At 46.4% G+C, this 20,371-nt stretch overlaps 2 protein-coding genes across 23 annotated transcripts in view; both read right to left on the minus strand.

Moving 5' to 3' along the window:
* The window catches only part of camk2b1 (calcium/calmodulin-dependent protein kinase (CaM kinase) II beta 1), a 210,596-nt gene extending 192,313 nt beyond the window's left edge, over window positions 1-18,283 (minus strand). For 21 of the 22 annotated variants that reach the window (XM_034170847.1, XM_034170842.1, XM_034170843.1 and 18 more), the window contains exon 1: window positions 3,160-3,428. In XM_034170847.1, the coding sequence (XP_034026738.1) occupies window positions 3,160-3,221 (62 nt within the window). In that variant the 5' untranslated portion in view covers window positions 3,222-3,428. Of the gene's footprint in view, window positions 1-3,159; window positions 3,429-18,270 lie in introns of those variants that run through there. The other variant, XM_034170826.1, reaches the window with a different exon arrangement.
* Window positions 18,284-18,940: 657 nt separating this feature from the next.
* The window catches only part of si:dkey-13n15.2 (protein transport protein Sec24C), a 64,906-nt gene continuing 63,475 nt past the window's right edge, over window positions 18,941-20,371 (minus strand). Inside the window, exons 18-19 of the mRNA XM_034170825.1 lie at window positions 19,703-19,792; window positions 18,941-19,154 (exon numbers count right to left, since the gene is read on the minus strand). Coding sequence (XP_034026716.1) covers window positions 19,014-19,154; window positions 19,703-19,792 — 231 coding nt within the window. The 3' untranslated portion in view covers window positions 18,941-19,013. The remainder of the gene's footprint in view (window positions 19,155-19,702; window positions 19,793-20,371) is intronic.

A 20,371-nucleotide genomic window follows, 5' to 3' on the forward strand; every position in this document is an offset into this window, starting at 1 on the left:
TTTTTTTAAAAATGTGCCATGGAAACAATTTTCCTCTCCTTCCATTTATTTAACAACACAACATTATTTGAAAACTTAAAATACGTGAAAATCAACAAATCGTCAAATGTCCCTTGGCTGTTGAAATATAAAATAAAGAATAAAACAGTTTATAATAAAGAACAAAAATAATTACTTCAAATGACATTGCTTTATCAAAGTGCTGAGTTGCCATAAAACAACATTGAAACATATAAATGTTATAAAATATATGGTGAAAAAAGAGGTATTTTTGTTGCTGCAAATGAGCAATTAGCATAACCAGTTAACCATAAAACCTAAATCAAAAACTGTAGCCTGACTCATTATATGTGCAACATTCTCTGTATAACTTGTAAACTATGTGGTCATTTCACAATGACACATGTGACTCACGTCTCTTTTTCTAAAACTGTATTGTAGCATTATTAGTTATTATTACTATTATTATTGTTGCTATTACTATTAATATATAAATAAAATAAATTTAAAAATATTATAATTTGTAATACATTTGACTCTTTTACGACAACAAACGCTGAGCCATTAATTATTATACAGAAAACAAATGCACAAACATGCTGAAATGCCAGCAACTTAATGCTAACTTTATCACTGAAAACGCCATAGACATGCTAACGCTTTAGCATCGGCGTTAGCATAAAATACATCTATCAACTGTTTCAGAAGACCATAACAGGTCAGTTTAACATAAAAAAGGTAAATATTCCTCACAGACATATGTTCTTTAGGGTTTTAGTGGAGAAAAATTAAGATAAAGCGAAATAAAACAAATGAAACCAACGAAGCAGCAGCTCGAAGTACTCCTTCATTGATTCAAGATTCAAAGCAAAGCTCGGATGATTATATGTAAGAAACAAAACATTTGCGGTAAAACAAAGTTATTTAGCAACTAATCGATGACTAAATTAGTTGACAACTATTTTAATAATCGATTTTAATCGATTAACTCGATTAGTTGTTTCAGCTCTAGTGGTGAATGATCTTCTGCTTGCAATGGACTCAGACACCACTATGGTTCTCGTGCTGTTAGATCTCAGTGCTGCGTTTTGATACTGCGGATCATCAGATTCTACTCGATAGGTTGGAGAATCATTTTGGGATTACTGGGAGTGCCCTTGCATGGTTGACATGATACCTAACCATTCGTTCTCACTGTGTTTTGTACAATAACACTACCTTTAACCTTATTGACATGAAATTTGGGGTTCCACAGGGGTCCGTCTTAGGCCCCCTGCTTTTCTCCCTTTATATAGTACCCCTTGGGCACATATTGCAGCATTTTGGGATTACCTTTCACTGCTATGCTGATGATATTCAGTTATACATGCCAGTATGCACTGCTGGTATTCTCATCCACATAAAATCCTTAAAAGATTGCTTTGCATCAGTGAGAAGCTGAATGTCTAGCAACTTCCTACTTTTAAACTCTGATAAGACTGAAACGATGGTTTTTGGTCCAGTGAGACATCGGCATCAATTTGACCAGTTAACGGCTAAGGCCTAGGCTTGTGTGTCATACATCATACTGACAAAGTGAGGAACCCTGGTGTAATGTTGTCGTTTGACCTCCACATTAGAAATATTACGAGGACCGCTTTCTTCCACCTGCGAAATATAACGAAGATTCGTCCCATTCTGTCTATGGCTGATGCTGAGACCCTGATTCTTGCGTTTATCTCTTCTTGATTGGACTACTGCAAAGTTCTATTTTCTGGTTTACCGCAGTCCAGCATTAGAGGTCTCCAATTGGTTCAAAATGCTGCTGCCAGACTTCTGACACGAAGCATAAAGTTTGACCACATTACACCAATTTTGGCATCTCTTCACTGGCTTCCTGTCCCTGTGAGATCAGATTTTAAGGTTCTGCTATTTACCTATACAATTCTTCACAGACCAGCACCTTCCTACTTAGATGACCTAATTAAACCCTATGCACCAGCCCGAGCTTTGCATTCTCAGGGCGTAGGACTACTTTGTGTCCCTCGGGTGAATAAGACGTGTGCAGGTCACAGAGCTTCTTCTTATCGTGCGCCTGCTTTGTGGAATGATCTCCGTGTGTCAATAAAAAAGTCAGATTCTTTCAGACTTTCAAGTCCAGACTTAAAACACACTTATTTTCCCTTTTGTTTGGCTAGCATACTGGCATAGTATGTTACTATGCTTTTTACTCTTTTAAATTCATTTTTTTAGTCAACGGAGCGGGCCGCAGCGTCAACTTTATCTAAAGTCTGGGTCTTTCAGTCTTCACTATATTTCTTCATTTCCGAAATGACGCATGCACAGTGGAGGCTCAGACATGCGGGTGGTTGGTGTGACAGAGAAAGATACAGAGGACAGTGTGAGATGGAAACGACTGATCTTCCTAACGGGAGCAGCCGAAAGAAGGAGATGTCAATAATGTCATTGTTAAATTGAATTTGCAGTTTAATTTAAAATTACTGAAGGAACACGTGTTTGTTTGAGTTATCATTTTCAATTAAATGAACCCTCAAAGTATTCCAGTAACAGGTGGGCAAAATTGTAAACTGACAACATAAACTCTGCAGAAGGTAATGTCTATGTGTGTGTGGGGGGGGGGGGGGGGGGTGATTTGACACAAAAAATCAGAACAATAAAAGGCAGTTCAAAAATCTGCTTGAGAAGCAGTTTACAGTAGGTCATGCACAGCAGGAAACCTGATCCAGGTCCGAGGCCACGATTACGTACAAGAGTTAAAGGTGTTTTTTGTTGTTGTTGTTTTGTTTTTTCCTCGTAAGTGGTGCGTTGTTCGTTCTCATCGACCTGCAAATAGACGAATCGCAAAAAAAAAAAAAAAAAAAAAAAAACACCAACAACAACAACGTGCAAGTGCCGTCATGTTATCGACTGATCACGGAATCAGAACACGAACACACACACACACACACACACACACACACACACACACACACACACACACACACACACACACACACAGCAGCGTATTTTGAGAGCTGTCATCCAGAAAAAGCACGCGTTAGTCTGACCTATCGCTGCCCTTTCCTTTCCTTCAACTGACATTTTATAAAATTTAAAATAACCCTAACAATAATTAAAAAACAAAAAACAAATAAAAAGACCACAGCGACAGATACTCACTTTCCGAGCTCCTCGAAAAGCTGATATTCGTCCGTGAATCGCGTACAGGTTGTCGTAGCCATGTCTCTCCTCTGGCTCTCGTTGTTTTTTTCCCCTCTCTTTTTATTCAGTTCCGAAGATATCTGGAGTTAAATGCGCCTTTGGAACACAGGTCCGCCCAGCAGAGAGAAAGCTGTTGGAGCGGTCAAATAGCTCTGAGGAGAAGCGACTTTCAGACGGTTCGGTGTGGAAATACGCAGCCAAGCAGCAGGGCGGTGCTCGCGCGCGCTCGCTCTCTCCAATCGCACACAGCAGGTCAAGCTAGCCGGAGTAAAGAGAACAAATTCCGGTTATGAACTCCAAAATAAAATAAATTTAATACGTATTTATGTTTCAGGAAAAATAGTTTGTCACAATAATAAAAATCTTCTTCTTCTTCTTTGTCTTTCGGCTGTTCCCGTTAGAGGTCGCCACAGCAGATCAATTGTTTCCATCTCACCCTTTCCTCTGTATCTTTCACTGTCACACCAACCACCTGCATGTCCTCTCTCAGCACATCCATGAACATCCACTACTGTCTTGTAAACTTTCCCCTTCACTCTTGCTGATATTCTTCGGTCACAAATCACTCCTGCCACCTTTCTCCACCCACTCCACCCTGCCTGCATTCTCTTATTCACCTCTTTACTACACTCTCCATTACTTTGAACAGTTGACCCCAAATATTTAAACTCATCTACTTTCACCACTTCTACTCCTTGTAACTGCACTATTCCACTGGGCTCCCTCTCATTCACACACATGTACTCAGTCTTGCTACTACTGACTTCCATTTCCCTTCTCTCCAAAGCATATCTCCACTTCTCCAGACTAGACTCAACTTGATCTCAACTCTCACTACAGATCACAATGTCATCTGCAAACATCATAGTCCATGGGGACTCCTGTCTGATCTCATCCGTCAACCTGTCCATCACCACTGCAAACAAGAAAGGACTCAGAGCTGATCCTTGGTGTAATCCCACCTCCACCTTGAATGAGTCTGTCATTCCGACTGCGCATGTCACTGCTGTCACACTATTCTTGTACATGTCCTGCACTACCCTAACATACTTCTCTACCACTCCAGACTTCCTCATACAATACCACAGCTCTTCTCTTGGCACCCTATCATAAGCTTTTTCTATGTCCACAAACACACAATCTAACTCTTTCTGGCTTCTCTGTACTTCTCCAACAGTATTCTCAGAGCAAACACTGCATCGTAGTGCGCTTTCTCAGCATGAAACCATATTGCTGCTCACAGATCTTCACCTGTTTTCTAAGCCTAGCTTCTATTACTCTTTCCCATAGCTTCATGCTGTGGCTGATCAGCTTTATGCCTCTGTAGTTACTGCAGCTCTTTCACCCTTGTTCTTGAAAATAGGAACCAGCACACTTCGTCTCCACTCCTCAGGCATCCTCTCACTTTCCAAGATTTTATTAAACAATCTGGTTAGAAACTCTACTGCCATCTCTACTAGACATTTCCATGCCTCCACAGCAATGCCATCTGGTCCAACTGCCTTTCCACTCTTCATCCTCTTCATAGCAGCCCTCACTTCTTCCTTACTAATCTCTTGTACTTCTTGATTTACTCTCACCACATCATCCAGCCTTTTCTCTCGCTCATTTTCTTTATTCATCAGCTCTTCAAAATATTCCCTCTACCTTTTCAGCACACACTGTTGTGTGGGCCGCCAGAAGAGGAGGTACTGCTGGCCCACCACCACCAGAGGGCACCCTGCCTGGAGTGCGGGCTCCAGGCACCAGAGGGCGCTGCCGCTTAACAGGAGTAGCCGGGGGACAGCTGACGCTCATCACCCATGACAGCTGTCACCACTCATCTGATCAGCATCAGTATATCAGCAGGACGACATCTCCACCTCTTTGCCGAGATATCGCTCTACCAAAGAGGTAACGTACTCAGCCAATTGTATTATCGTCTGACAATAATACTTTGTTGCTTGTGTGTAGGACAGCTGGAGACTATATTGGACTTTATTGGATAAGTACTCACATTCCTACACTACAGTATTTTTCTGACGAGAGGTGGAGGTGGTGTTTCCACCCTACGTGCTGTTGGGTGCAGACGCACCCACATCTGACTGTTTCTGTTCCTCGCCAGCAGTACCGGATCCGACGAGCGGAGGCAGTGGCCACCTGGGAGTTCGGGACTTGGCGGCTCCAGTATTCCCGGGGTTCGGTGGCGGAGAAAATCGGGTGGTTCCGGTTCGACTTGGACAGACGTCTCCTATCTTCGAGCCTGCCTACACGACACCGTTGGAATTCGGCTTATACTTGGACATTGTAATCAGTTGTGTTTGTTGTGCGTGTTTCACAACAGTAAAGCGTTGTTATTTGACTTCCTCCATTGTCCGTTCATTTGCGCCCCCTGTTGTGGGTCCGTGTTCCCACACTTTCCCAACAGGATATCTCGGCCAACGTCATGGATCCCGAGGGGCGTCAACCGGCTGTTGAACGGCCAATGGAAGAACAGGGCGCACAGGCGTCCGCAGGAGGAATGATCGGTGAGTTGCAGCGGATCCTCACCGCTTTCACGGCTCGGTTGGATTTAATAACCGAGCAGAACGTCCTCCTTAACCGCAGGGTGGAGGCTCTCGCCGCGCAGCTGCGGCTCTCCCTCCTGTCGACCCTGTGCGTAACAGTGATGTTCCACAGGTCGTTCAACGACCCCTCCCACCTTCCCCGGAAGCATACATAAGCCCTCCAGAGCCGTACGGAGGTTGTGTGGAGACGTGCGCGGACTTCCTTATGCAGTGTTCGCTCGTCTTCGCACAACGTCCTGTCATGTACGCGACTGAGGCTAGCAAGATAGCTTATGTAATAAACCTGCTTCGCGGTGAGGCACGCGCTTGGGCTACAGCGCTCTGGGAGCAGAATTCACGGCTCCTTCAGACATATGATGGGTTTGTGAGGGAGTTCAGAACAGTGTTCGATCACCCAAATAGAGGAGAGACCGCTTCAGCCGTGCTGCTGTCAATGAGACAGGGGCGCCGGAGCGCAGCTGCCTATGCAGTCGACTTCCGCATCGCGGCTGCGAGGTCCGGCTGGAATAGCACTGCCCTCCGCGCCGCCTTTGTAAACGGACTGTCATTGGTTCTAAAGGAGCACCTGGTGGCTAAGGACGAACCGCGGGATTTAGATGGGCTTATTGATCTCGTCATACGATTAGACAATCGGTTAGAAGAACGCCGTCGGGAACGAGACGAAGGGCGTGGCCGGGCACGCGCCGTCCCTCTCCCTTCCGGTTCCGACCGCGTTCCGCCCTCCCCAAGCTCCACGGCCCCTGCGCTCCGTGTGGTCACAGCTCCCCCTGCTGACGAAGCTATGGACACGAGCAGGGCCACATTTAGGGCACCAGATACACAGAGGAGGCTGGCCCGCGGAGCGTGTTTTGTTTGTGGCTCGATGGAGCATCAGGTAAGAGACTGCCCCGAGCGGTTAAACACCAACGCCCACCCCTAGGAACTGGGCTAGGGGTGGGCCGAGACATTCACGTGGGACACACCCACATTGCCACACGACTCCCAGTTATGATCCTTTATGAGGATTCAACCCTGAAGGCCCCAGCACTGGTGGATACGGGCTCTGAAGGGAATCTGTTAGACAGCAGATGGGCCAGGGAGATAGGGCTCCCTCTGGTGGCGCTTACCTCGCCTGTGCAGGTGCGAGCACTAGATGGCTCCCTACTCCCTCCAATCACGCATAAGACACCACCTGTAACTCTGGTGGTGTCAGGAAATCACCGGGAGGTGATCGAGTTTTTTGTGACTCCTGCTACCTCCCGTGTGATTTTAGGGTTCCCCTGGATGTTAAAACACAATCCCCGGATCGATTGGCCGTCCGGGGTAGTGGTTCAGTGGAGCGAGACCTGCCATCGGGTATGTTTAGGTTCCTCAGTTCCTCCCGGTTCCCAGGCTAAGGAGGAGGTCAGAGTCCCACCCAATCTAGGGACGGTGCCGATGGAGTACCACGACCTTGTAGATGTGTTCAGTAAGGATCTGGCGCTCACCCTTCCCCCCCACCGTCCATATGATTGTGCCATTGATTTGGTTCCAGGCGTTGAGTTCCCGTCCAGCAGGCTGTACAACCTCTCACGACCTGAGCGCGAATCAATGGAGACCTACATCCGGGACTCTTTAGCCGCCGGGTTGATCTGGAATTCCACCTCCCCGATGGGTGCAGGTTTCTTTTTTGTGGGTAAAAAAGACGGCGGACTTCGTCCATGCATTGATTATAGGGGACTGAACGAAATCACGGTTCGTAATCGATACCCGTTGCCCCTGTTGGATTCAGTGTTCACGCCCCTGCATGGAGCCCAAATATTCACTAAGCTAGATCTTAGAAATGCGTATCACCTGGTTCAGATCCGGAAGGGAGACGAGTGGAAGACGGCATTTAACACCCCCTTAGGTCACTTTGAGTACCTGGTCATGCCGTTCGGCCTCACAAACGCCCCCGCAACGTTCCAAGCTTTGGTTAACGATGTCTTGCGGGATTTCCTGCACCGATTCGTCTTCGTATATCTAGACGATATACTCATCTTTTCTCCGGATCCTGAGACCCAATGTCCGGCATGTACGTCAGGTCCTGCAGCGGTTGTTGGAGAACCGGCTGTTTGTGAAGGGCGAGAAGTGCGAGTTTCATCGCACTTCTTTGTCCTTCCTGGGGTTTATCATCTCCCCCATCTCCGTCGCTCCTGATCCGGCCAAGGTTGCGGCGGTGAGAGACTGGCCCCAACCCACTAGCCGTAGGAAGCTGCAACAGTTCCTCGGCTTTGCTAATTTCTACAGGAGGTTCATTAAGGGCTACAGTCAGGTAGTTAGCCCCCTGACAGCCCTGACCTCACCAAAAGTTCCCTTCACCTGGTCGGATCGTTGCGACGCCGCGTTCAAGGAGTTGAAACGGCGCTTCTCGTCTGCACCCGTTCTGGTGCAGCCCGATCCTAGTCGCCAGTTAGTGGTTGAAGTGGACGCCTCGGACTCAGGGATAGGAGCTGTGCTTTCCCAGAGCGGGAAGACCAATAAGGTCCTTCACCCGTGTGCCTATTTTTCCCGCAGGTTGACCCCGGCCGAACGGAATTATGACGTCGGCAATCGAGAACTCCTTGCGGTGAAAGAGGCTCTTGAAGAGTGGAGACATCTGTTGGAGGGAACGTCCGTGCCATTCACGGTTTTCACTGACCACCGGAACCTGGAGTATATCAGGACCGCCAAGTGGCTGAACCCCAGGCAAGCCCGCTGGTCACTGTTCTTCGGCCATTTTGACTTCCGGATCACCTACCGTCCCGGGACCAAAAACCAGAGATCGGATGCCTTGTCCCGGGTACATGAAGATGAAGTCAAAACGGTGTTGTCGGATCCACCGGAACCCATCATCCCGGAGTCCGCTATCGTGGCCACCCTCACCTGGGACGTAGATAGAACCGTCCGGGAGGCCCTGGCACGAAGCCCGGACCCCGGAACTGGGCCGAAGAACAAACTCTACATCCCACCAGAAGCTAGGGCTGCAGTCCTGGACTTCTGTCACGGCTCTAAGCTCTCCTGTCATCCAGGGGTGCGAAGAACCGTGGCAGTTGTCTGGCAGCGCTTCTGGTGGGCGTCCCTAGAGGCCGACGTCCGGGATTATATCCAGGCCTGCACCACCTGCGCCAGGGGCAAGGCTGACCATCGCAGGGCTTCGGGACTGCTCCAGCCGTTGCCCGTGCCCCATCTCCCCTGGTCCCACATCGGCCTGGATTTTGTCACGGGCCTCCCGCCGTCCCAGGGCAACACCACCATTCTCACGATAGTGGACCGGTTCTCCAAGGCGGCCCACTTCGTGGCCCTCCCGAAGCTCCCGATGGCCCAGGAGACAGCGGACCTCCTGGTTCACCACGTCGTCCGGCTGCATGGGATTCCAACAGACATCGTCTCCGATCGTGGTCCCCAGTTCTCCTCGCACGTCTGGAGGAGCTTCTGCCGGGAACTGGGGGCCACGGTGAGTCTCTCATCCGGGTATCATCCCCAGACCAACGGGCAAGCAGAACGGGCCAATCAGGAGATGGAGCAGGCCCTGCATTGCGTGACAGCCGTGCACCCGGCGGCCTGGAGTACCCATCTGGCCTGGATCGAGTATGCCCATAACAGCCAAGTGTCGTCAGCCACCGGCCTCTCCCCTTTCGAGGTATGTCTGGGGTACCAACCTCCTTTGTTTCCGGTGGTTGAGGGAGAGGTCGGTGTGCCCTCGGTCCAGGCCCACCTACGGAAGTGCCGTCGGGTGTGGCGTGCCGCCCGTTCTGCCTTGCTGAGGGCCCGGATGAGGACGAAGGCCCATGCAGACCGTCAGCGGACCCCGGCCCCTACGTACCGGCCAGGGCAGGCAGTGTGGTTGTCTACCAAGGACATACCCCTTCAAGTGGACTCCCCTAAACTGCAGGACCGGTATATCGGTCCGTTCAAAATCGTCAAGGTCATCAGTCCAGCCGCAGTGAGGCTTCAGCTTCCAGCCTCACTGCGGATCCATCCCGTTTTTCACGTGTCCCGGATCAAACCCCATCACACCTCACCCCTCTGTACTCCCGGTCCGGCACCACCTCCTGCCCAGATCATCGATGGCGAGCCGGCTTGGACTGTGCGCTGGCTCTTGGACGTCCGTAGAATGGGCCGGGGCTTCCAGTATTTGGTGGACTGGGAGGGGTACGGACCTGAGGAACGCTCCTGGGTGAAGAGGAGCTTCATCCTGGACCCGGCCCTCCTGGCCGATTTCTACCGCCGCCACCCGGACAAGCCTGGTCGGGCGCCAGGAGGCGCCCGTTGAGGGGGGGGTCCTGTTGTGTGGGCCGCCAGAAGAGGAGGTACTGCTGGCCCACCACCACCAGAGGGCACCCTGCCTGGAGTGCGGGCTCCAGGCACCAGAGGGCGCTGCCGCCTAACAGAAGTAGCCGGGGGACAGCTGACGCTCATCACCCATGACAGCTGTCACCACTCATCTGATCAGCATCAGTATATCAGCAGGACGACATCTCCACCTCTTTGCCGAGATATCGCTCTACCAAAGAGGTAACGTACTCAGCCAATTGTATTATCGTCTGACAATAATACTTTGTTGCTTGTGTGTAGGACAGCTGGAGACTATATTGGACTTTATTGGATAAGTACTCACATTCCTACACTACAGTATTTTTCTGACGAGAGGTGGAGGTGGTGTTTCCACCCTACGTGCTGTTGGGTGCAGACGCACCCACATCTGACTGTTTCTGTTCCTCGCCAGCAGTACCGGATCCGACGAGCGGAGGCAGTGGCCACCTGGGAGTTCGGGACTTGGCGGCTCCAGTATTCCCGGGGTTCGGTGGCGGAGGAAATCGGGTGGTTCCGGTTCGACTTGGACAGACGTCTCCTATCTTCGAGCCTGCCCACACGACACCGTTGGAATTCGGCTTATACTTGGACATTGTAATCAGTTGTGTTTGTTGTGCGTGTTTCACAACAGTAAAGCGTTGTTATTTGACTTCCTCCATTGTCCGTTCATTTGCGCCCCCTGTTGTGGGTCCGTGTTCCCACACTTTCCCAACACACACTCCTCACTTGTCAGCACATTACCATGTGCATCTTTTACCACCCTAACCTGCTGCACATCCTTTCCAGCTCTGTCCCTTTGTCTGGCCAGTTGGTACAAGTCCAACTACTTCCTTTTTTTCTCCTTTCTTACTATTCAACTTCTTGTACAGCTCGCAATATGCCTTTTCCTTCGCTTTTGCCACTTCTGTTTTCGCTTACACCGCATCTCCTTGTACTCCTGTCTACTTTCTTCATCTCTCCGACTATCCCAAAACTTTTTCACCAGCCTCTTTCTCCTTATGCTTTCTTGGACGTCTTCATTCCACCACCAAGTCTCCTTGTCTTCCTTCCACTGTCCAGATGTCATACCCAGTACTGTCCTAGCTGTCTCCCTCACTACATCTGCAGTACTTTTCCAGCTGCCCAAAATTGCTTCCCCTCCAACCAGTGCTTCTCTCACCTGCTCGCTAAATTTCAACAGTCTTCCTCCTTCAGCTTCCACCATCTGATCCTTTGTTGAGCTCTCACTCTCTTCTTCTTCTTTACCTCTAGTCATCCTACAAACAACCATCCTATGCTGTCTAACGACACTCTCCTGCCACCACCTTACAGTCTCTGATTTCTTTTAGCTTGCATCTCCTATAAAGAATGTAGTCCACCTGTGTGCACCTTCCTCCACTCTTATATGTTACCCTGTGCTCCTCCCTTTTCTTAAAGTAGGTATTCACCACAGCCATTTCCATCCTTTTTGCAAAATCAACTACCATCTGTCCTTCCCCATTCCTATCCTTGATGCCATATCTACCCATTACTTCCTCATCACCTCTGAATCCTTCACCAAAATGCCCATTGAAGTCTGCTCCTATCATACTTGGGCACACTCTCCACCACTTTATCTAACACACTCCAGAAATCTTCTTTCTCCTTCATCTCACAACCTACCTGTGGGGCATATGCACTGATGATATTCATCATCACCCCTTCAATTTCCAACTTCACACTCATCATCCTGTCAGACACTCGCTTAACCTCCAACACATTTTTAACATACTCTTCCTTTAAAATAACTCCAACCCCATTTCTCGTCCTGTCCTCACCATGGTACAACAACTTGTACCCACCGCCGATGCTCCTGCTCTTACTTCCCTTCCACTTGGTCTCTTGCACACACAATATGTCTACCTTTCTCCTCTCCATCATATCAGCCAGCTCTCTCCCTTTACCAGTCATACTACCAACATTCAAAGTCCCCACTCTCATTTCCACCCTTCTAGCTTTCTTCTTCTTCTGCTGTTTGTGGAAATGTTCTCCTCCTCTTCGTCGTCGTCTTCGCCCAGCAGTAGCCCATTTTCCACCGGCACCCTGTTGGGCAACAGCACTGGTGGCGGACGCTGTTAACCCGGGCCGCGACCGATCCGGTATGGAAATTCGATTCTTAGTCTGCATAGTAGGGTTGACTTGTTTTACGCCGGATGCCCTTCCTGACGCAACCCTCCTCATTTATCCGGGCTTGGGACCGGCACTCAGAATGTACTGGCTGCACACCCCATGTGGCTGAGTTCACAATAATAAAAATAAGTTAGTAAAAAAATAAAATAAACCCAAAATGTTTTGTTATTAGGGCAGCACGGTGGATTAGTGGTTAGCACTGTTGCCTCACAGCGAGAAGGTCGTGGGTTCAATTCCCGTGGCCTTTCTGTGTGGAGTTTTCATGTTCTCCCCATGTTTGCGTGGGTTTCCTCCGGGTGCTCCGGTTTCCTCCCACATCCAGACATGCATGTTAGGTGGACTGGAATCTTTGAATTGTCCGTAAGTGTGTGTGTGGGTGTGTCTGTGTCTGTTTGTTTGTGGCCCTGCCACAGACTGGCGTCCTGTCCTGGGTGTACCCCGCCTCATGCTCTATGGCTGCTGGGACACGCTCCAGCCCCCGCAACCCTTAAATGGACTAAGTGGTAGAAGATGAATAAATGAATGAATGTTTTGTTATTAATGATGAATTAAACTACACTATGCCTTTACCATGTCAAATTTTTGAAAATCAAAAGTGGAGTTTAAAGACTTAAAGCTGCAGTGTGTTGGATGTAGTGTCATCTGGTGGTAAGGCAGCAGAATGCAGTACATCATTGTAGCAGGTTTGCTCTCTCTGTGTTGTGTTGACTCCTCCCACTTGATCCCTTAGGGATGCTAACTCACAATGTCTGGCATGGGACACTGATGCTCTAACCACAAGGCCAAAACCTGGGCTCTGGCCCTGTGGCCAGAGTCATATAGCCTGTTGTTGGGAATGATGTTTTGCTGGCTACTATTGCACAGCCACTCTGCTCACCTCCGTCATGCACATTTCCAAACCAAACCCTCTATAACTTCTCCTTAGAGGTATTTGATTGCTCCAACAGCTACCTCACTATTGGGAGGACCAGTCACAATAGTTTAACCTTCTTCACTTTTTCACTTCTTTGACAGTGGGGATTTATGCTTCCTTACTTTCTCTTGTGAGCACCTGCATAAGCAGCTATGGTGAACTAACCAATGGAAAGAGAGCCATAGGTGGACAAATTAAACGGTTTAAGGATAATCTCAAAGTATCGCTGAAGTGCCTAGGTATCAACTCCAAATCCTGGGAACACCTGGCACAGTCTTGTCAACAAGGGCACACACACACAGCAGATGCAACACACATTGAGGCCACCAAGAAGAAAAAGGGAGCATTGTAAAGCCTCTGCTCACCAATACATCAGCAGTGGTGACACATGTGGTCATTACTTCCATGCTCTAATTGGCCTGCACAGCCATTTTCAGGCACATGCAACATCACCTGCCAGGAAGTCACAGTCATCATCATCGTGAGCAGCAACAACAAACAACAACATTCTCTTGTAATATGTATGTGATCATCCATTTGACAAAAATTAGGGTTCTCAAATGTGTTACCCTACTCTAGCAAACAAGAGGTGGTGTTCAGGGAAGCAACCTCTACTTTTTGTTTTCTCAGTCTTCCAGCCACACTACAAAATGCAAAAGCTGGAGATCCCACATTGACCTTTGACCTACACATCAGAGATATCATAAAGACTGCTTTCTTCCATTTTCATAACATAGCAAGGATTCGTCCCATGCTGTCTATGGCTGAGGCAGAAACTCTGATTCACGCCTTTGTTTCTTCTTGACTGGACTACTGCAATGTTCTGTTTTCTTATTTACCACAGTCTAGCATTAGGGATCTCCAGTTGGTTCAGAATGCTGCTGCCAGACTTTTGACAAGAAGCAGAAAGTTTGATCACATTACACTGATTTTGGCCTCCCATCATTGGTTTCCTGTCTCTGTGATGTCTGATTTTAAGGTTCTGTTACTAACCTATAAAATTATTCATGGTTTAGCACATCCCTACTTAGCTGACCTAATTACACCTACGTGCAGGACTGCTTTGTGTCCCTAAGGTTAAAAAGTCAGCAGCCTGTCTTGTGGAATGAGCTGCCTATGGAGATAGAACAGTCAGATTCTGTAGAGACATTCAAGTCCAGACGGAAGACGCATCTATTCTCCCTCTTGTATGGCTAGCATACCAGTGTAGTATGGAATTATATTTCCTCTCCTCTTAATTCATCTTATTAGCAATGGAACAGGTCTCGGCCTCACTACATCTAAATTCTGGGTCTGTTATTGAAGCTCTGGGCGAGCTGCTGGCAAACACCTTATTAATCTCTGTTTCCCTGTCGATTTACTGCTGGTGAGCTAATGCCTTAGATGCAGTTATTTCCAGCAGACTAATTCTGCTCTTTTTCTCTCTGTCCGAGACACTGAAGAGACCTTTAATGGGTGGTGGTCTTGCACCCCAAAGCGTCGGACTGACCTCAGGATGCCCTGTCTATTCAAGACCTGGAATCAGAGACTAAGCACCAAGATGGACTTTTTTTGTCTCAGTATTGGACTCTGTTTTTGTTGCTCTTCTGCTTTTCTTTCTGTTTCTTCTGCCCCCCCAGTCTTTTGTAGAAGACTTGTAACTCTTAGAATGGCCTCAGCAGTGGGTCACTCCTCTGAGTCTGGTCTGCTTGAGGTTTCTTCCTCATTATCACCAGAGGGAGTTTTTCATTACCACTGTCTCCTGTGTGCTTACCCATGTGAAGCAGTTTGAGGGAACCTTTTTGTGATTTGGTGCTATATAAATAAAATAAATTGGATAAATTGATGGAGTACGTGTCACTTTTGGGTTACTGTAGCAACATGGCGGTACAACATGGTGGCTTCTGTGAGGGGTCCTGCTCCCAAACAGATAAAAAGGGTTTATTCTAAGCTCATCACAACACACCGGTTCATTGTTACAAAAAAATTATACTCTTATAAAGACATGTTATGAATCTATTTCTTCTGATAAACACCCCTAAATCAAACACACTGCAGCATGCTTATGTGAATTTACTTGTTTCATTTACTATGTGTAGTAGAAATAAAGCTTTTGTGATTATTTGCTTTGTGTTATAACGATAATAATGTTAATAATTACTAATTTAAAAACACGCAAAGTAAATCCCATATATAACAGTTATGTCACCATTCACTTCCTAAAAGAAGCTTATACATTTAGACTTTCAGATGCAAATCGTGATAAACTCTGTTCCTTTTTAACTTATGATGGTTGACACAAACATTTTAATCATAGGTTGTTTGATATTAAAAGTAGTTTCCGGTTTGGCTCTCGTTAATTGTGGTTCTATTAATTTGATTTTAGCTAGAAGTAGCTCTCTGCCGCCCTCTGGTGCGCAGAGAGCGCAAGTGTAACGGAATGCCAAATGTAACGGAACACCGCGAGGCTGTCTGTGCGCGAGATCATATACGGAAAAATATGAGCTGGTTTGTGCTCCAAAGTGTAAATAATTTAATTTATCTGTATTAAATAAGCAAACTGATTCACAGTAAAATACACAAAACAAAATTCAAACATTCATCATCATAACTGACATTCCACGTCCCAACAGCCAGGGACTGTGAGCATGGACCGGGCCGCGGGGGCACTCGCCCTCGACCGCCACCCAATCCTCTCTGCACCCAACCCCCATGGCCCCCTCTGCAGGTGGTGAACCCGCAGGTGGTGAACCCACAGGAGGGCGGGCCCACGTTGCTCCTTCGGGCTGAGCCCGGCCGGGCCCCATGGGCTAAGGCCCGACCAATGGGCTAAGGCCGCTGCTCCTCCACGTCGAAAGGAGTCAGTTGAGGTGGCTCGGGCATCTTTTCCGGATGCCCCCTGGACGCCTCGCTGGAGAGGTGTTCCGGGCACGTCCCATTGGGAGGAGGCCCCGGGGAAGACCCAGGACACGCTGGAAGGATTACATCTCTCGGCTGGCTTGGGAACGCCTTGGGGTTCCCCCGGAGGAGCTGGGGGAGGTGTGTGTGGATCGGGAGGTCTGGGCGGCTTTGCTTGAGCTGCTGCCCCCGCGACCCGGCTAAAGCGGAAGAAAATGGATGGATGGATGGATCATCATAACTGATACGTTTATTTACAGTGCATTCGGAAAGTATTTACGGCACTTCACTTTTTCCACATTTACTATAAAATGGAGGGAAATAATTTTTCCCTTCAAAATTCGATTCACAACACCCCATAATAACAACATGAAAAAGTTTTTTTTTTTTTATTACAAATAAAAAAAAAAAACAGCCATTTTCAGATCTCTCCAGTGATGTTCAATCAGATTCAGGTCTGGGCTCTGGCTGGGCCACTCAGACATTCACAGAGTTGTCCTTGGATATCTTGGCTGTGTGTTTTGGGTCACTGTCCTACTGAAAGATGAACCGTCGCCCCAGTCTGAGGTCAAGAGCGCTCTGGAGCAGGTTTTCATCCAGGATGTCTCTGTACATTAATTCATCTTTCCCTCAATCCTGACTAGTCTCCCAGTTCCTGCTGCTGAAAAACATCCCCACAGCATGATGCTGCCACCACGCTTCACTATAGGGATGGTGCCTGGTTTCCTCCAGACATGACGCCTGGCATTCACACCAGAGTTCAATCTTTGTGTCATCAGACCAGAGAATTTTGTTTCTCATGGTCTGAGAGTCCTTCAGGTGCTTTCTGGCAAACTTCAGGCAGGCTGCCATGTGCCTTTTTATTTATTTAATCTTTATTTAACCAGGTTAGTCCCATTAAGATTGAGATCTCTTTTACAAGGGAAACCGGGACAATTTTTAAGTTTCCAGTCCACCTAACCTGCATGTCTTTAGATGTGGGAGGATGCCGGAGCACCCAGAGGAACCCACGCAAACACGGCGAGAACATGCAAACTCCACAGAGAAAGGCCACAGGTGGAAATCAATCCCATGACCTTCTTGCTGTAAGGCAACAGTGCTAATCACTAAGCTACCATGCTGCTAAGGAGTGGCCTCCATCTGGCCACTCTACCATACAGGTATGATTGTTGGATTGCTGCAGAGATGGTTGTCCTTCTCCAAAGTTCTCCTCTCTCCACAGAGGAATACTGGAGCTCTGACAGTGACCATCCGGTTCTTGGTCACCTCGGTGACTAAGACCCTTCTTCCCATTTCACAATAGTTTGATTGGAAAGGAATAGTTTGCACCATGTGTCATGCTAGTTATCACGTTACAGGGTAACATATGTGACATGTCATAGAATCCAATGGATGTCGACATTTTTTGACCTTTACTTTGCAGACCAAACATTCAACACAGTCAAAACTATTCCATTTAATAATCCTATTGGGTCAACCAATAATTTGCATCACTTTTTAGCAAAATTGGAGCAACTTTAACTTTTGACCCCTGTACAAACTGAACTTGACCTTTGTCACCATTCTTGCCGTAACTCCAGAACAGTTAGTCACAGATAGTCCAAACTATACCTTTTGGGAATCTTTAGGATCAGACAAATAAGGTGGTATAGTTTTTAATATGATTGGACCGTTTTAAAATTTTGACCCCTATGTAATTTTTGAATTGATCCCTGCCTGGTTGCCTTTTGAAAATTCAAGTGGCCAATCTGTTTTTTCAAACGAGTAATGTCTAAGAAGTATTTGTGCCGGATTTGGTGCTTGTGTCACCATTTTAAAAATTCCTCTGCAAATATTCTGGCTTTGCTGTCTGCTTGTTGCCTATTTAAAATGAAGCATTGTGTTTGTGTATTTTTGTTAAACACACAACGATGTGTGTCGACCCTCTGGAGTGAAAGGCGGATTTCTTTTTTTAATTGAATCAACTGACTGATCAAAAAACACCTTTATCAAATGGATTCTCATCGATTCTTATCTTATTGATCAGTTTTCATCAACAGGGCAGATTTGTCAATGCAGTTTTTGCATAAATGTTTCACTCATGCGAGACTGTTTTTCGCAGGCTACGGTCACAACATGCACGCGCACTGTTGGGAAAGCTCCGAAACCTGCAATGACACCAAAAAAAATAAATGATTTGACCACTTTAGAAAGACGTTGGACTTATCGATTCAGGAAAGGTTATAAAAGATCTGTGCTGATCACATTTTTACTTGCCCTGGACAATCAGACAAGCCTTAATGTGATGGCTGTAATGTTTTTTGTTTGTGTTTTTTAGGGCTTGCAGCAACGCCCCTCTAGCAGATGGCGCTCTAGGAGACCGACTATATGGCCGATGAAGTACAGTATGGGGGGGGAGGTGAGTGTTTTCTGCACACTGTGAGAAATAATACCTGTATTTCACATAAGAGTATCTGTCAGTTAAGACTTTCACCCGCCAGTTAAGACTCATTTGTCAAAAACAACTTTCTCCTGTCAATCAAGACTTTCATCTGTCAAGACTTTCGCCTGCCAATCAATTAAGACTTTTAATTGTCAACTACAACTTTAAACTGTCAATTAAGATTTTCACGTGTCAATTAAATCTTTTTTAATTATTCATTTACAGATGAAGTCTGTGTCCGTTTAGTATGAGCAAACCTTTTTCTAGACAAGAAAAACAAATGGAATACCTTAAAGTACCAGTTTATTTATTTCAGGAAATGATGTGCACACATCACAAACTGAACATTACAAATACATCAGCTCAGAGTTACACAACTGCAATAATGTGAATTATTGCTAAATTAATTTTCACAGTAGTACAGACCTGTTATATCACAGCACTATTCAAGTCAATACAATTACTCAATGTACAAATACACTCTCTCATGCACTGACATGCCTTTAAATAAGAATAATGTCAAGTAATATTTCTGCTCCATTTTTCTGTTTTTTAAGCCAAATGGGCTGCAGTGTCGTCAACTCAAATGTCAGCAGTCAGAACATCGCTCCGATCACTGCAGCAGCCTGACAGAGGTGACATGGACGTGGTACAGGAAGTCCGCGTAGGACGCACCTCCATTCGGGCTCTTGTCCTCCACCAGATGGCACTGTAGGATGTCCTTACAAGTGTCTCCCTGCTTTACCACCCACAGCTGACACACACCCACACACACACAAGACAATAATTCCCTCAGTTTTGCCCACTCCAGACATACTGACCATATAGTTTGTATTTCTTAGTGATGGCTATAAGTGACGTCTCAGACATGCTCAGTTGTTGGTGACTGTTTTGTGTTTTAATTTGTGCTTTTTTTATATAGCCACACTGTGGCAATGCTGTTAAAATTCAATTTGATTTGCCGACATGATAAAGCATCTTTAATAACATTCTATGGTGCCTAAAATGTTTGTATCACATACAGTGTACACACACACACACACACACACACATATATATATGCAGATATTTTATTTTAAAATTATGTGTTATAACAACATCAATAAAACCTGTAAAAGTTCCTGAAAAAGGCTGACTATGAAATTCCTGCAGTTAAGGTCAAGTTGTTTTGATTTATATGAAATAAATGGTTTTAATCTCAGAGGCTCATCATTAGTTATATCTGAAAAGTCATCATACCATTGAATACACAGTACATAATCACACATGTTTAATACTGATGGGTGATCAGCAGCAGCTCACCTTGCGGGCACATTTTGCTTCTGAGTTCAGTGTGTTGATGAGAGACCTGACATTTATGGACAGAGTGTTTTCCAGCTCAGGCAGCTTGAACTGGGAAGAAAAAAAAAAAAAATCATCAATAACATCACAAATTAACATTTCACAATCATCAGCGATGATCCAACGCCCACCTGGACTGGCTGTGACACTTATCAACAAAGTTGGGCATTTCTTTTTACACTTTTTTTGTTACATTTTAAAATTTAATATAACTTAAATCAGTTAAAGTGTGGAAAATGTTTGATAGTTATATGTGTTTAGGATTTTAATATTAAACAACCTCACAATTCTGTAGATCTGTACGATGTTACTCACTTGCGAGAAGCAAGGTTTTGGGCCTGAACTGGACTTCTGTGACCTATGTAGCAAATCTGGAGTCCTGCTCACTGAGTGAGACACGCCCACACACTCTGTGCTACCCCTTGTGGTGAGCAACAGGTACTTTCCACAATGCTACTGGAGTGGAGTTATGTTGGCACTAACAACCAGCATATATTTGGAAGAACAAACAAAAAACATGGACAAAAGATATATACGAGGTCTGTCAATAAAGTATAAGTCCTTTTAATTTTTTTCAAAAACTATATGGATTTCATTCATATGTTTTTACGTCAGACATGCTTGAACCCT

The sequence above is a fragment of the Thalassophryne amazonica genome, chromosome 5, assembly GCF_902500255.1.
Source record: "Thalassophryne amazonica chromosome 5, fThaAma1.1, whole genome shotgun sequence".
In the NCBI taxonomy this organism is placed as follows: Eukaryota; Metazoa; Chordata; class Actinopteri; order Batrachoidiformes; family Batrachoididae; genus Thalassophryne; species Thalassophryne amazonica.